The 13,960-nt window shown below is 45.2% G+C and overlaps 1 protein-coding gene across 2 annotated transcripts in view; it reads right to left on the minus strand.

Annotated features, from left to right (window-relative positions):
• Positions 1–12,807, minus strand: part of mon2 (MON2 homolog, regulator of endosome-to-Golgi trafficking) — a 33,268-nt gene extending 20,461 nt beyond the window's left edge. The window contains exons 1-9 of one of the 2 annotated variants that reach the window (XM_072697549.1): positions 12,307–12,807; positions 5,356–5,419; positions 4,600–4,727; positions 3,298–3,429; positions 2,724–2,853; positions 2,324–2,421; positions 2,074–2,199; positions 1,779–1,973; positions 1,338–1,462 (exon numbers count right to left, since the gene is read on the minus strand). In XM_072697549.1, coding sequence (XP_072553650.1) covers positions 1,338–1,462; positions 1,779–1,973; positions 2,074–2,199; positions 2,324–2,421; positions 2,724–2,853; positions 3,298–3,429; positions 4,600–4,727; positions 5,356–5,419; positions 12,307–12,414 — 1,106 coding nt within the window. In that variant the 5' untranslated portion in view covers positions 12,415–12,807. The remainder of the gene's footprint in view (positions 1–1,337; positions 1,463–1,778; positions 1,974–2,073; positions 2,200–2,323; positions 2,422–2,723; positions 2,854–3,297; positions 3,430–4,599; positions 4,728–5,355; positions 5,420–12,306) is intronic. The other variant, XM_072697569.1, reaches the window with a different exon arrangement.
• Positions 12,808–13,960: the final 1,153 nt, after the last annotated feature.

Below are 13,960 nucleotides of genomic sequence, written 5' to 3' on the forward strand. Positions count from 1 at the left end.
TCAGAAGTCAAACAGTGAGCACCGACCTAAAATAACTTGTACGCGCGGGGAAATGAGTCACGCGGCACGTCTCTCAGCGGAAACAAAAGGTCTCAGTCTCAGCATGTATTCAGTCTCAGCCTTGCATTCGCTGTGATAGCATCCTGCATGTTTACACTAGCTGAATACATATATTTAGACAGTAAAAATACATTTAGACAATGATAGATAGTAACAGTAATTATTATTATATAATAAAATACATTTTAAAAATAAAGATTTGTTATTCATTATTTTAATATTAATAATAAACCATTAATATGTTTAATTATAATAATATTGTCGTGCCCAGAGGGATGGAACGGAGACAAAGGCGCAGACGTCAGGGTATTGGGGAATACGGGGTTTAATTACAGGTAAGGCAGGCAAAACGCAGACGGACAATACAATGACCGGACTGGGGAAACAAACTGAAACGCGGACGAAATACAGAGGACTAATGACAACAACTAGAAACAGCTGATCACACGGGGAATCCACACGGGGTTAACGAGGGGGCGTGGCACACGGAAGGAGCAGACGATCGGGGCAGGACACGTTTTTTTTTAACTTTACACGTTGTTTGGATACATTTATTTTCTTACTTTACAAATTATTGTTTTGATAAATGTGCTTAGGTGTGTTTAATACATTACATGCTCTTCTTGTTTTATCTGGTTCATTTTGTGTTTAAATGCTAAAAAAAAACTAATTTAGGTGTACTTTTTGGGGGCCGGGAACCAGTTAATTGGTTTTCCATTATTTCTTATGGGGAAAATTCGAACTCGAACTTTTTAGGATTCGATCCGGAGTTCTGAATGGATTAAGTTCGAGTTCTGAGGTACCACTGTATGTGAATGTTCTGTAAATGTTCTGTAAATGTTCTGTACATGTTCTGCAAAGGTTATGTGAATTTCATGTCAATGCTCTGTAAATATGGCAGTGGTGGCTTAATGGTTAGGGAAGCGCACTCGTAATCGGAAGATTGCAGGTTCAAATCCCCGACCAGGAAGACACCACTGAGGTACCCTGAGCAAGGTACCGCCCCCAAGCACTGCCTCCTGCTATGTCACGAAAGTCACATATGGGTTAAATGCAGGACACATTTCGTTGTTGTGCGATGTGTGCTGTGGTGTATCAACAATGACAAATAATCACAAATATAAAAATATGTGAATGTTCTGTAAATGTTCTATAAATTTTCTGTACATGTTCTGTGAATGTTATGTCAATGCTCTGTAATCGTTCTATGAATGTTCTGTGCCTGCCCTCTGATGGCTGGACACTTCACCCAGCACACAGACACACAGAGTAAGTACCGTAGCAGGTGGGGCTGCACACACAGCCTGTGGATGGATTCTACTGCCACGGCCCTCAGCCACTGCGGCTTCTCCCCATCCAGGAACTTCACCAGCAGGGACAGGAAGATCTCGCACTCGGTCACCTGGGCCACACACAGACGGGCAGAAGAGTCCATTTCAACAGCACTGGGTAGGAGGGGCGATATTAGAATTATATTATTAGATATTAGAAGGTGGACAGGTCATAATTCATACAGAAGGGGGATCTTTATCGTTAGCCAATGACAAATTTTTAATTGGCAAGTAACAGGGGAGGGGGTGCTCCGGGGGCCAATCAGCTTTCAGATGGGGCCAGTGTGCCTGTGGCCCCGCCCCTGCATACACCTCACACTGTACTTTATTCATACTGAAGCAGCAGAGCAGCGCTCCACCTCGCAGGGCTCATGGGCGGAGCCTCACCAGCAGGCTGTAGTAGTGCTTGATGAGGACAGAGACGACGCGCAGCAGCCGCATGCAGATGGGGAAGTAGGGCTTCTCCGTGGCAGCGGGCGAGGCCGCACCCCCGCCACCCTGGCGGAACTTGATGTTGGGCGAGAAGAGTTTGATGACCAGTGGACACACACGTTCCTTCAGCAGGAAGCAGAATTCGGTCTGCTGCAGGAAGTGGAGATGTGAGGTCAGATTCAAAATGCTACAAGACCTTTATCTGGGAGCACAGCGCCACCTCTGGGTAGGGAGGGGAAGTGCAGTTTACCTGCAGAAAAACTTCCGGGAAGTCATTCAGGACGGATTCCAGCAGCTCCAGGCCAAACGTGCGCGTCATCTCCGTCATGCCCACCAGCCAGTAGGGGGCGTCAGCATTCACCAGCTGACACAGATCCTTCGCGTGGAAAAAGAAAAAAATGATATAAGGAATCCCATGGGCCTGGCATAGGACACAAAGCTGGAATATGCACGCCCCCCAACTCTCAGCGGCTGGTGGCAATGGGAGTAGAGAATGGCACCTGGAACAGCATATAGGCGTCCTTGGCGCTAGGCCTCAGCGTACTGACGGACCTGCGGCTGGTGTTGCCCTGTACTGGCTGTGGTTGTTCCTCCACACCTTCAGGGGGTGCACCAGAAAAAAAAAACATTGAAAAGATATGGGAAAGCTCAAGCAGAAGCTGAAGTGACTGAATGCATAGTTTATATTCACCAAGGCTAGCAAAAGGGGTGAGAGAGAGTGTTTCAATTTTACCTACGTGGACAGCAACACAGTACTCTCAAACATTATACAAAGAGCTGCGATTCAATCAAGCTCTGCCCATTTAATATCCGCTGAGTGGCCAGCTGGCAGGCTTTCGCGCCTGTCTGCCGTATGCTGGGCCTCATCCCCACTGCAGGAGACACCAGCATTGCCCTGACCTTTGAACTGCTTGTCCTCCGCGACCATCCTCTCGAAGACCACAGTGACGACCTGCCGCACGGTGGCCGCCGCTGTGTTGTTGGTGATGTTGTCCTTAGTGAAATGGAGGCGGAAGCACAGGACGATGGCCTGGAGCGAAGATGAGGGAGACATATCAGCACCATTGAGAGCCTCTTAACATCAACCCCAGAATTGTAATTTTGAGTTCCATTTGTAATTTTGAGTTCCATTTGTAATTTTGAGTTCCATTTCTAATTTTGAGTTCCATTTCTAATTTTGAGTTCCATTTCTAATTTTGAGTTCCATTTCTAATTTTGAGTTCCATTTCTAATTTTGGTATTGTAAATTTGTATTATTTGTTATTGTTTTTAACTTGTTATCTACTTACTGTACGCGAGCAACTGTACCCACATAATTTCTGCAGGGATCAATAAAGTATTCTGAATCTGAATCGAATGAACTACAGTAGCAACATCATCTCTGCAGCCAACAGATGGCGCTCTAACCTAGACCGGCATCGCCAGGAGCTTCAAGGTGAAACCTCCGACCATGTGGGTCAGACGGTGGCCGTACCTTAGAGAGAACCTCATCGTGCACGACCGTGTTGGTGGTCAACAGCACCAGCACCGTCTGCAGCAGCTTCAGCTCTTCCAGACCGTTCTCCATCAGCTGCCATAGCATGTTGATGATGTTCCCCGCAGCGGCCTGCCCGTAGGGAGACACACAGGACCAGCACACACACACACACACACACGCGCACACACACACACACACACACACACACACACACACACACACGCGCGCACACACACGCGCGCACACACACACACACACACACACACACACAACACACACACACACACACACACACACACACACACACACGCGCGCGCACACACACACACAAACAGGCTTTATTCAGGGTGGGGCACCTGACTAAATACAGACCAAATAAAGAGACGGGTTGATGGGCAGGCATACAGAGAGACAGACAGAGAGACACAGACTGACTGACAGACAGACCCACTGACAGTGACTACTGGACCAGCCAAAACAGGAAAAAGACCTTAGTGTCTGGTGTGCAAAAAAAAAATCACCACCAGGGGGCAGAGATGGTGACCGCACACTGCCACATCACCTTTTCTATCCTGGGCTCCCCTGGTTTCATGAATTAAAGATCCAGTTCCGGACTGCAAAGGATCATGGGATATGGCACACACAAATGGCCGTGACATCACATGACAAAGACTGACTCAGGTCTGTTCGCCCTGGCTACTCTAGCGAATGCTACAGCTCAGTGCTGCACTTCAGTCTCGAAAGAAAAAAAAAATCACAAAACACACACTTGTGAAAGAGTGATTTTCTGAAGACAGCCCCCGCATCCACACAACAAAGAGAAAAAGCTGAAAGAGGCTTAACTTTCACTCTGGCTCCAAAAATGTCATGGGGGGTATCTTTTGATCAGCCATAATCCAGAAATAATGAACCAATCTATAATTATCCTGACATATTCACTCTAATCAAGATCATCACTGTACTCAGTAAATCCTAATTATTCTTTGATTAAACCTGTTCACCATAAAAATGACAATCTTTGACAATATGTTTTTAAATTTTTTGTAACCGATGTTTTTTAACCTTTCTTCGATACGACTAAAGATTTCCTTAAGTCACTATGCTTTTATTTGTCGAAATTCTGTACTGCTAGCTGACTTGGAACACAACGAGAGCAAGGACAATAACAACGGCAACAAAATGAGCACAAACTGCCCATTTGGCTAATCCAGGACACAGTGAATAATAATAATGATAAAATAATAACAGATAATAAATAATAACAACAACAAGAGGACTGTGTGAGCCAGGGGGTCGTACCTCAGACACGACTTCGTGTGACATGAGCCTCTGAATGGCAGCCAAGCACAGCTGTGTGATCTTCGGTTCCTTGGTTCCACAGCCCATGAGGAAGGGCTGCACCACCTCCGAGCTGTGCTCCTTCAGGGCTGCGGAGAGATGGGACTCATGCTGACGGACAGCCTGACCAATTACCACAAGTGTCGCTGGCAGTCACAGGCCTGACCAATTAGTACAGGCCTCATTGAATCAGACAGATAACCTAACCAATTAGCACAGGCCTCGCTGAGACAGACACAGGCATAACCAATTAGCACAGGCCTCACTGAGACAGACATAGGCCTAATCAATTAGCACAGGCCTCGATGAGACAAACACAAGCCTAACCAATTAGCACAGGCCTTGCTGAGACAGATACAGGCCTGACCAAATTAGCACAGGCCTCACTGTCAGACACAGTTCTAACCAATTAGCACAGGCCTCAATGAGACAAACACAGGCCTAACCAATTAGCACAGGCCTCACTGAGACAGACAGAAACAGGCTTAACCAATCAACACAGGCCTCTTGGACAGACAAATTCAGGCCTAACCAGAAAATGTGCAATACTACCGAACACTAATGGCAGGAGGATGGAGAACACCCTCACCTTTCAGGCATTTAAGTCAGAGGTTTGGTATGTTACATATCAGTCACGTTCCCCCATGAAGGCTTCCCAAACACTGCCCTCCCCACCCGAGAAGCAGAGGACCTGAGCCTCAAAGCCCTCCAGCCCACCTGCTAGGATGTTGGTGTTCCTCACCACCACTGTTTTGATCTTCACAATCCCAGATTCTGCTGCCTAGAGAGAAAAGAGGAAGCAAATATTAACCAGCTACAGCTTTGAAAAATCACCTAATCAATCTTCTGCTAAAACACCACCTCAAATATAACAATAAAGCCCCTTGAGAAGGTGCTAAGAGACCCAGTGAACCCTCTTCCATCTTAGGTTGAAGCACTGGCTTTTAATTTATACAGCTGATATCTCACTGCAGGGACTGAAATTAAGATCTGCACTCTTCTGTTCTGCATCTCTAGGGGTTTGAAGTGGCAGCTTTCATGCTACAAACTCCACCTGCTGCCTTGCAGCACCAGTAAGGTGCTGCTTCCTAGCAGCTCCTGCTCTTCTATTGGCTACAAAGTGTACACTGGACCCAAGACCAATTTCTATTGGTCACCAGCACCATGTTTAAAGAGGACGGCAATGTTTTCCCAGAGTTGTGGTTTTACATAGATACACGTGAACACTGTAGCTGATCCCCACCTCCTCTCAGTTAATTCTTGGAAAATTCACAACTGAAAATGGGTTTTGGTTCTACACTGCCTGAAAGGATGTGATTAAACCGGGATTAGACAGTACCCAGGGTGCGAGGAAGCTTCCTGGCGTAGAGCGTGTGAAAGGTCAGGGCAGCGGACACGTCCTCACCGGGAAAACGCACAGTGATCGGATGATGAGAGCCAAGATCGCATTACAGCCGGTCTATGATTCGATTCTCTGGGCCAGAGGGGTCTGTCCCAGTGCCAAATAACCAAGCCGTGGCTGAGGAAATGGGCTACCAGAACGCAAAGACAAAAGCCATTTACTTTTATCTAAGGTTCTTCCATACTCAACTTCAGCACAACTCATTGAAGAACAAATAAATTCCATCGCTGATGAATCATCAATCAGCGGACCTTGTAACCTGACCCAGACTAGACCCGGTCATGTTCTGTCCATTAAGGAAGGTGCCGTTCTTTCATCCTAAGCACGCGGTGATGATGTTCTGCTTATCTGTTAACCGCAAGAACCAACAGTGTGAAGGGTAGATCATCATGTGAAGTACAGAGACTTCCACCTTTCGGTTGCCGGGATACAAAGCCGCTGAGGCAGAGGATTTAAGCTGGGAGACCGAGTCTCTGTCGGCCCATTTCTTTGTGGCCGATGAGGTTCTGCATTCTTCAGGGAGAGAACAGAATGCAGGGAGGCTAATCACCCCCACCCGCCACGAGGTGCGAAAATCGCAGGCCACTTTTATCAGACCTGCTGAACCATATGTAGGTCACAGATAAGGCACGCCAATCAAGTGTGGGTCTTTCGCTGGTCTATTGGGCATCTTACCACGAATGAACACAACTCATAATTAAGGGCGCCCCCTAGCTGTGGCCAAGAACAGACCATGACACCGCGCCCCCAGATTCTGGAGCGATGAAGGAACAGACATATAACCAACCGAGCGACAGCCTTCGCGCTCAGCATGTCAGACATGCTGAAGGACTTTGGTATCGGACGGCTTGTCGTGAAACAGTCGTAACTTAAATGACCCTTACAGCAACGCTATAATCGGCATAGTCGATGCCAAGAAAAGAAGGCCAAGAATCCAATCCAAGTTTGAGCAAAATGTTAAGGAAACTTTCAATATATTACTATTAATTTAATAATTTGAGGATTTTTTGGACAGAACTGGATGCCTCTGTTCTTTAGGTGCAATATCACCTTAAAGTTATCGTCTGCAGTTTCTCCTTTATGTGGTTTTAATTAAATCTGGCTCTGCAGGTTCTGGGTAAATTGTCTTCCTTACAAATTAAGGCTTAGTTTGAGTTTTAAAGAAAAAATAAGCTGGAAAAATACCTCAACCTCCCAACACTTTGACCAAGGTCCAACTCTACTAGACCCATGTTTAATATGCGAGAAAAATTCAAATCTGTGATAAGAGTAGCCAGCGCCCTCTACAGCCTACTGGCCTAACAACAAGGGGGCAGAGCTTGAGCAATACAATTTATGACCATGTAATATGAATGCTGGTTTCTAGTCGTGCCAAAAAACAACACGTAACCGGAGGAGGTGTGCATCAGTCTCCACCCTGCAAAGCCAAATTAATTAGCGCCACACTAATCAGGCTATTCAGCTAAACATGGGGTCTTTATTCATTTGTTTTCACTTGTGAAAATACTACAATCAAGGAGAGTGAGAGGGCTGGACACCTGTCTTGTCCTTGGATGTTTTAGCTGGGAAGGGGGGGTGGGACACCCCCCAGCCAATCCCATAGCGATGAGTGATTCACGACTCTGCGTAGGAAAGACAGGTTGAGGCTGAAGGTCACCAGCTGGAAACAGCGAGGTCTCAAAAGTGACAGCATCTCGGAAGCTCAGGCTGTCACATCAGAGCATAGCTGGCTCCAAATATTTTTACTGCTATTATTTGGTTTAAGCCACATCATCGATTGATGGTGGAAATTTACCCGCCGTTCTTTAAATCAAATGTGACTATTGTGCAATATCCCCGTGAAATAAAGGAATGAAACAAAAATAAATAAATGCTTAAGTATCAAGAATGATCATCTGCCCTTTAAGCAAATTCTGCAGTTCAGTTTCACCTAACTCACTTTCAGGTTTACATCTACATTCATTCCAATAAAAACATAACATACAGTTTGCAAACTAGTTTGGAGAAGAGGCTTACAGTCAAACCTTTATGGAGATTCTCCACCAAAGTTATACTTTAAGCTGGTCCAGGCTTCACAGCTTCAGATCATAGCTCTGATGGTCTGCCAAAAGCCTGCTGTAATTTTTAAAGTTCTGACCCGGTTTAACATTAAATCGTTAGCCCATGTTTTTCTTCAATATCTTTGTGACATGCAGAGATGGGAGATTTCAGGTCCAGAGAGTACAAATCCAGACCAAAATTTTGTTTCAGCCAACCAGTTGAGCATAAAGAGTCACAGTCACAGAGTACTTGATTTGTAATCTCTGGACCTGAAATGAACCCATGAACTCGACTGTGACCTCACTGCGAATCCACCATGGCTTTGAAGGAATGAGGAAAGACATAGAATGCCCACTTAAACTTCGCCAGTTACTCACTGCATTTTCTAAAAATCATACCTAGATGATTTTGCCCCTTTCTGGAAAAAATGGACAAATCTACATCTTCCATGCAAAATACATAGCAAAGTAAATTATACATTCATAAATTCTTAAACTAATTTCATCTGCAAGGTTGATTATGTAAATAGTTGAATGCACAGTGCTCACAAACCATAAATGAATACAAGAAATACTCCTGTAGTTTTCAGGGAAAACTTGTTTGAAAGTCAAATAATAGCATTCATGCATTACATACATACATAAATACTCTTATCCAGGTCAGAAGCACGGGGGTTTGGAGTTTATCCAGACAGGCTGGGGTACACCCTAGACAGGATGGTGGTTATGATATGCTCACTGCATGATGATATGACAGAGGAGGGTGGTGGTTATAATAGGGTCACTGCATGATACTATGATGGAGGAGGGTGGTGGTTATGACATGCTCACTGCATGATGATATGACAGAGGATGGTGGTGGTTATAATAGGGTCACTGCATAATGACATGACAGAGGAAGGTGGTGGTTATGATATGCTCACTGCATAATGACATGACAGAGGAGGGTGGTGGTTATAATATGCTCACTGCATGATGATATGACAGAGGAGGGTGGTGGTTATAATATGCTCACTGCCTAATGACATGACAGAGAAGGGTGGTGGTCATAATATGCTCACCGCATAATGACATCGCAGAGGAGGGTGGTGGTTATAATACAGTCACTGCATGTTGATATGACAGAGTGGTGGTTATAATGTGGTCACTGCCTGATTTGATAGAGGAGGGTGGTGGTTATAATATGGTCACTGCATGATGACATGACAGAGGAGGGTGGTGGTCATAATATGCTCACTGCATAATGACGACAGAGGAGGGTGGTGGTTATGATATGCTCACTGCCTAATGACATGACAGAGGAGGGTGGTGGTCATAATATGCTCACTGCATGATGACATGACAGAGGAGGGTGGTGGTTATAATACAGTCACTGCATGTTGATATGACAGAGGAGGGTGGTGGTTATAATATGCTCACTGCATAATGACGACAGAGGAGGGTGGTGGTTATGATATGCTCACTGCCTAATGACATGACAGAGGAGGGTGGTGGTTATAATATGGTCACTGCCTAATGACATGACAGAGGAGGGTGGTGGTTATAATATGCTCACTGCATAATGACATGACAGAGGAAGGAGGTGGTTATGATATGCTCACTGCATAATGACATGACAGAGGAGGGTGGTGGTTATAATATGCTCACCGCATAATGACATTACAGAGGAGGGTGGTGGTTATAATACAGTCACTGCATGTTGATATGACAGAGTGGTGGTTATAATGTGGTCACTGCCTGATTTGATAGAGGAGGGTGGTGGTTATAATATGGTCACTGCATGACTGTTTATACAGACTGCTTTTCCCATACTAGAAAATTAACTAAACATATTAACATGTTATGTTCCAAGTAAAAAATGTGAATACGAAACATTAACAATTCACAGAGAGGCAGCAGACCATGAAGAGGGCATTCTGGGATTTGGTTGAGTAAAATGCAATTATTGTAATTATTTAGCTCTATTAACTCATCACTTGAACTTTAATCACTTGAAATTTAAAAAGTAAAAATACGACGACTACAGCAAGGAACAAGCATCCAAACGGAAAGCTACACAGAAACGGCGGCTCACTTTAGTTTTACTGGCTACACTGGAATGTGACTGTGCAGCCTGTAAATCAGCTATTTGCTCATTTTTCTGCTCAGACTGGATGGTGGAGACTGAGAGGCAGGCACACGAGCACAGGCGAGGAGCTTCAGAAGGTGGAGACTGAGAGGCAGGCACACGAGCACAGGCGAGGAGCTTCAGAAGGTGGAGACTGAGAGGCAGGCACACGAGCACAGGCGAGGAGCTTCAGAAGGTGGAGACTGAGAGGCAGGCACACGAGCACAGGCGAGGAGCTTCAGAAGGCATGCTGTGACTGGAACGTGCTAAGGGATGCAAGCCTCAATGCAGCCACTGTTCTGAATGACACTCGAGGCCTTTGTGAGAAAGACGTACAGCGGAGTTTCACTGCGTTACTCCGCCGCCCCGCAGATGCGCGACTCTTCCTCCTCAAAGTGGGCCGTGGCTCCCCGGCCAAATTCAACCAGCCCTGTTACTTCAGCTGGGGCTAGCAAATAATCTAATGAAAAGGTTAAGAAAATATTGCACAAATCTTGTCAACGGTGACTGCAAATAAAGGAATCTTTAAATGATTACATTTGACTTCTGCATTCTCTACAGTGTCTGTTTTGTGTTCTGTCGCTACCCGAGCAGGAGCAGCAGATGCCTGTTAATCTGTGTGGGAGTTGCTGCACACACAAGAGAGAACTTGTTTGAAATCTGCACTCGATGCTTCCTTCTTGAGTCAATCTGTTAAAAAAAATAATAACACCAAAGAGCACCAGAATGGAAACCACCGATACTCCCAAACCCCCCCTTCAACAAGAAACTTCGCATCCCTAAAGAGATATTCAACTTCTCCATGAAGACTGCAGCGTTACCAAGCCTGGTCCTAAGGACCGGTATCTGGTTTAAACCTGATCATGAACTAACCTCACGTGGTTAAGCCAACCACCAAAGCATCCCACCAGATCTTTATTTCTGGTTCACAGTGGCAGTGCCAATACCCAGATCCAAGGTCACACTTTCAGACTCTCATACTCAAGCAAGAAATCTTATGGCAAATCTAGCCTTGGCGTAGTTTGTAATAAAATGTACATACATGTAAATGCGTGTGCATGTGTGTGCAGACTCAAATTGAAAATCTCACTCCAACCGGCTGACTGAAGTCGGCAACCCTGCAGATCGCCATAGAAAACCAGAGGATCAAGTACTGATTTGCCATTTAAAATAAACAATGACGACAGTCTCGCCACAGTACATGATCCCAAAACTCCTCCCCAGACTGAACGTCAAACTACCTGGCTTTAGAAAAGAAATGGCACAGAAGAGGATAAAGCTTCAACAACTTTCAGAAAAGTGCATCAAGAAAAGCATCTGATCCTAGGAATGGTGCTTAGCTGGTCCGTACAAGCACAACCTGCGGCTTTCAGATATCTGGGAAGACAACCTTCAACTGGTCAAACTGATTGCCGACAGCCAATACACTTCTGAGGAATTTCTGGATATGGAAATCAGGCGGATGAGACCACAGAAAAGGAGAGTCAGCAAAATGCATCGCACTGTCTCACAGAAAAGAAACTCCAAAGCTACAACACCCGGACAACGTGGCGGATTTTTAACATCCAAAAGAAACTGCACGGTCCCACCCATCTACACACATCTGAACACTTTGGCGTGGCTCTATTCATTTATAAAAGGGACATAATGAGAGCTCTTTGTTAGGATCGTGCATTACCCACACTGTCACAGGGCATTGACATAAAAGTGCAATTAGAGGAAACATGGTTTTGCTGTGAACCTTTCTATTTTAAGGATTCACTTTTGGGAGTCACTGTCATACGTATCCTCACAGTTAGAAGTTGGGGGAAAGAAACGTATCAAACATAATTTAACACATATTAGGTATATTACGCGCAGAATACTTCAAGCTTACACAGTATTCTCACATTAGCCATATATTCATATACTTATGCACAGAGGTTTTCGTGACGGATCTCCATTACATGAACTCGGGCAGATAACCAGCTGGCCGGAGAGACACCACGGCGTCACAGCCTTAACACACGCGAGGCGGCCGGGGTGAGAGATCCGCCGGAGCGGGGGAGCCCGGGTACCGCTGGGGGGCTCTGCCACAGAGCCGGGACCGAAGGATCCCCGGTAAACTTCCATTTCGTTACCTCCTTAACGGGGGGGAATTTCTTCTTGCACTCCATCGACAGCAGCCGCAGGTCCGCCTGCATGTTGTCCACCAGTTTCTTCACCGCCTCCGGGCTGGTGGTCGTCATTTTTCAGCCGTCTGCCTTCCCAACGTCCCCGAAATAAAAACCAGACCTGTTTTATAGCAGAAGGGCCGCGCTACCGCTATGCTAGGGAGCAACGCGACCTATTTCGGTGGCCGGCGAAGGATGAGAGCACCGTGAGCGGCGCCGTTCACCCAGCGTCCATCGAGGCAGCGCTCCGTCAGGCTGCGCGGTCTCCGGCCGCCCCGCTAGAGCCGATATCCGCTCAGCAACCACCCCGCGCCCCCGCACCGCTGATCATCACCCCTGTCCGTCCACCTTTCCGTTCTCCGCGGCTTATTCGGCGATTCCAGTTGTCAGGTTTTACTGGTCCAGTTTGTGCCCATAAACAGCGATCCCACAATGCCCCGGCGCACAGGGACACGTCACTGCTACTTCCGTAAACAGTAACCGGATCTCACAGTAAAAGATGCAGCGCCCCCTGCTGCCATTATCTAGGTTTCATTATCAAAATTCATTATTGCTGTGTATGGTTAATACATTAGTTCACATATCATATAGGAAACAAGCGTAAAATTGTTTAACAATCTGAATTATGTGGATATCAAATAAATATTTATTTTATTCAACAAAATCTGATGACTTTCATTTTTTTAGGATCCTAGCAAAGTACAGAATCTTGATACTTCTCCGGACTATCAACAACAAAAAAAAAACTGTCCAAAACTAACAGTTCGTACCATTCCAGGTCACATTCAGATATCTCGGAAGAGATTAAACACAATGACCCTAGAAACCAAGGTTACTAAACTAGGGTGACCAGAAAATACATGTTAGCAAGGACACTTTGAGCTACTTCAGGTTTTCCAAACTACTTTTAAAACTCCTGTTGCTTGGCTAAATAGTTCAGTTCTTCTTGCACTTTAAATGGTTTGACTCGTCCAGCTGTTTCACATTAATATTAGTCACACATGCATGATTATAGGATACTGACCATTCAGCACACAGCAAGAACTCAGCACTTAAATGAAAACTAGGTGCTTTTATTTGACATGGTAGTTGACAAATGCTGCCCAAGCTCAAGTGCCCTCCCTGCCATGGATTATCTGGTCAGTGCTCACCTTAAGGCAGTTTTTCCTAGAAAGTGAAAACTTCTTGTCCACTAAGTAAACTAACATAAAAATATATACATGTAGCCTACATAGTCTAATTTAGGTCTCGTCATGAATGAAAAGGCGCTTAATCTGTCAACCTACAGGAAAAGGATTTTTCCTTGGTAAAATTTTCTAAATATAATTAAGATAGCTGGTAAAGAAAAGCATAGGTTCATTGTACAATGACAGTATATTCTACTCCTGGTTGCATTTCAGTATACATAATTAAAATAAATGCAATTTACCAGTGGAACATGCAATTCAATTTAATCATATTAAATATCTTAAAACCAGGAAACCCTGAACCCAAAACACTTGTACAAGTCGACATTCAGGCGGTCGCTGCTTTTAGAGAATGTTGGGTAAATTTGAAAAGTGAGTGCCACCTGGTGGATATTTTCTGGTATTTCATCGATCAGTATAACTGGCCGTATTAC

Source organism: Paramormyrops kingsleyae, chromosome 1, assembly GCF_048594095.1.
Source record: "Paramormyrops kingsleyae isolate MSU_618 chromosome 1, PKINGS_0.4, whole genome shotgun sequence".
In the NCBI taxonomy this organism is placed as follows: domain Eukaryota; kingdom Metazoa; phylum Chordata; class Actinopteri; order Osteoglossiformes; family Mormyridae; genus Paramormyrops; species Paramormyrops kingsleyae.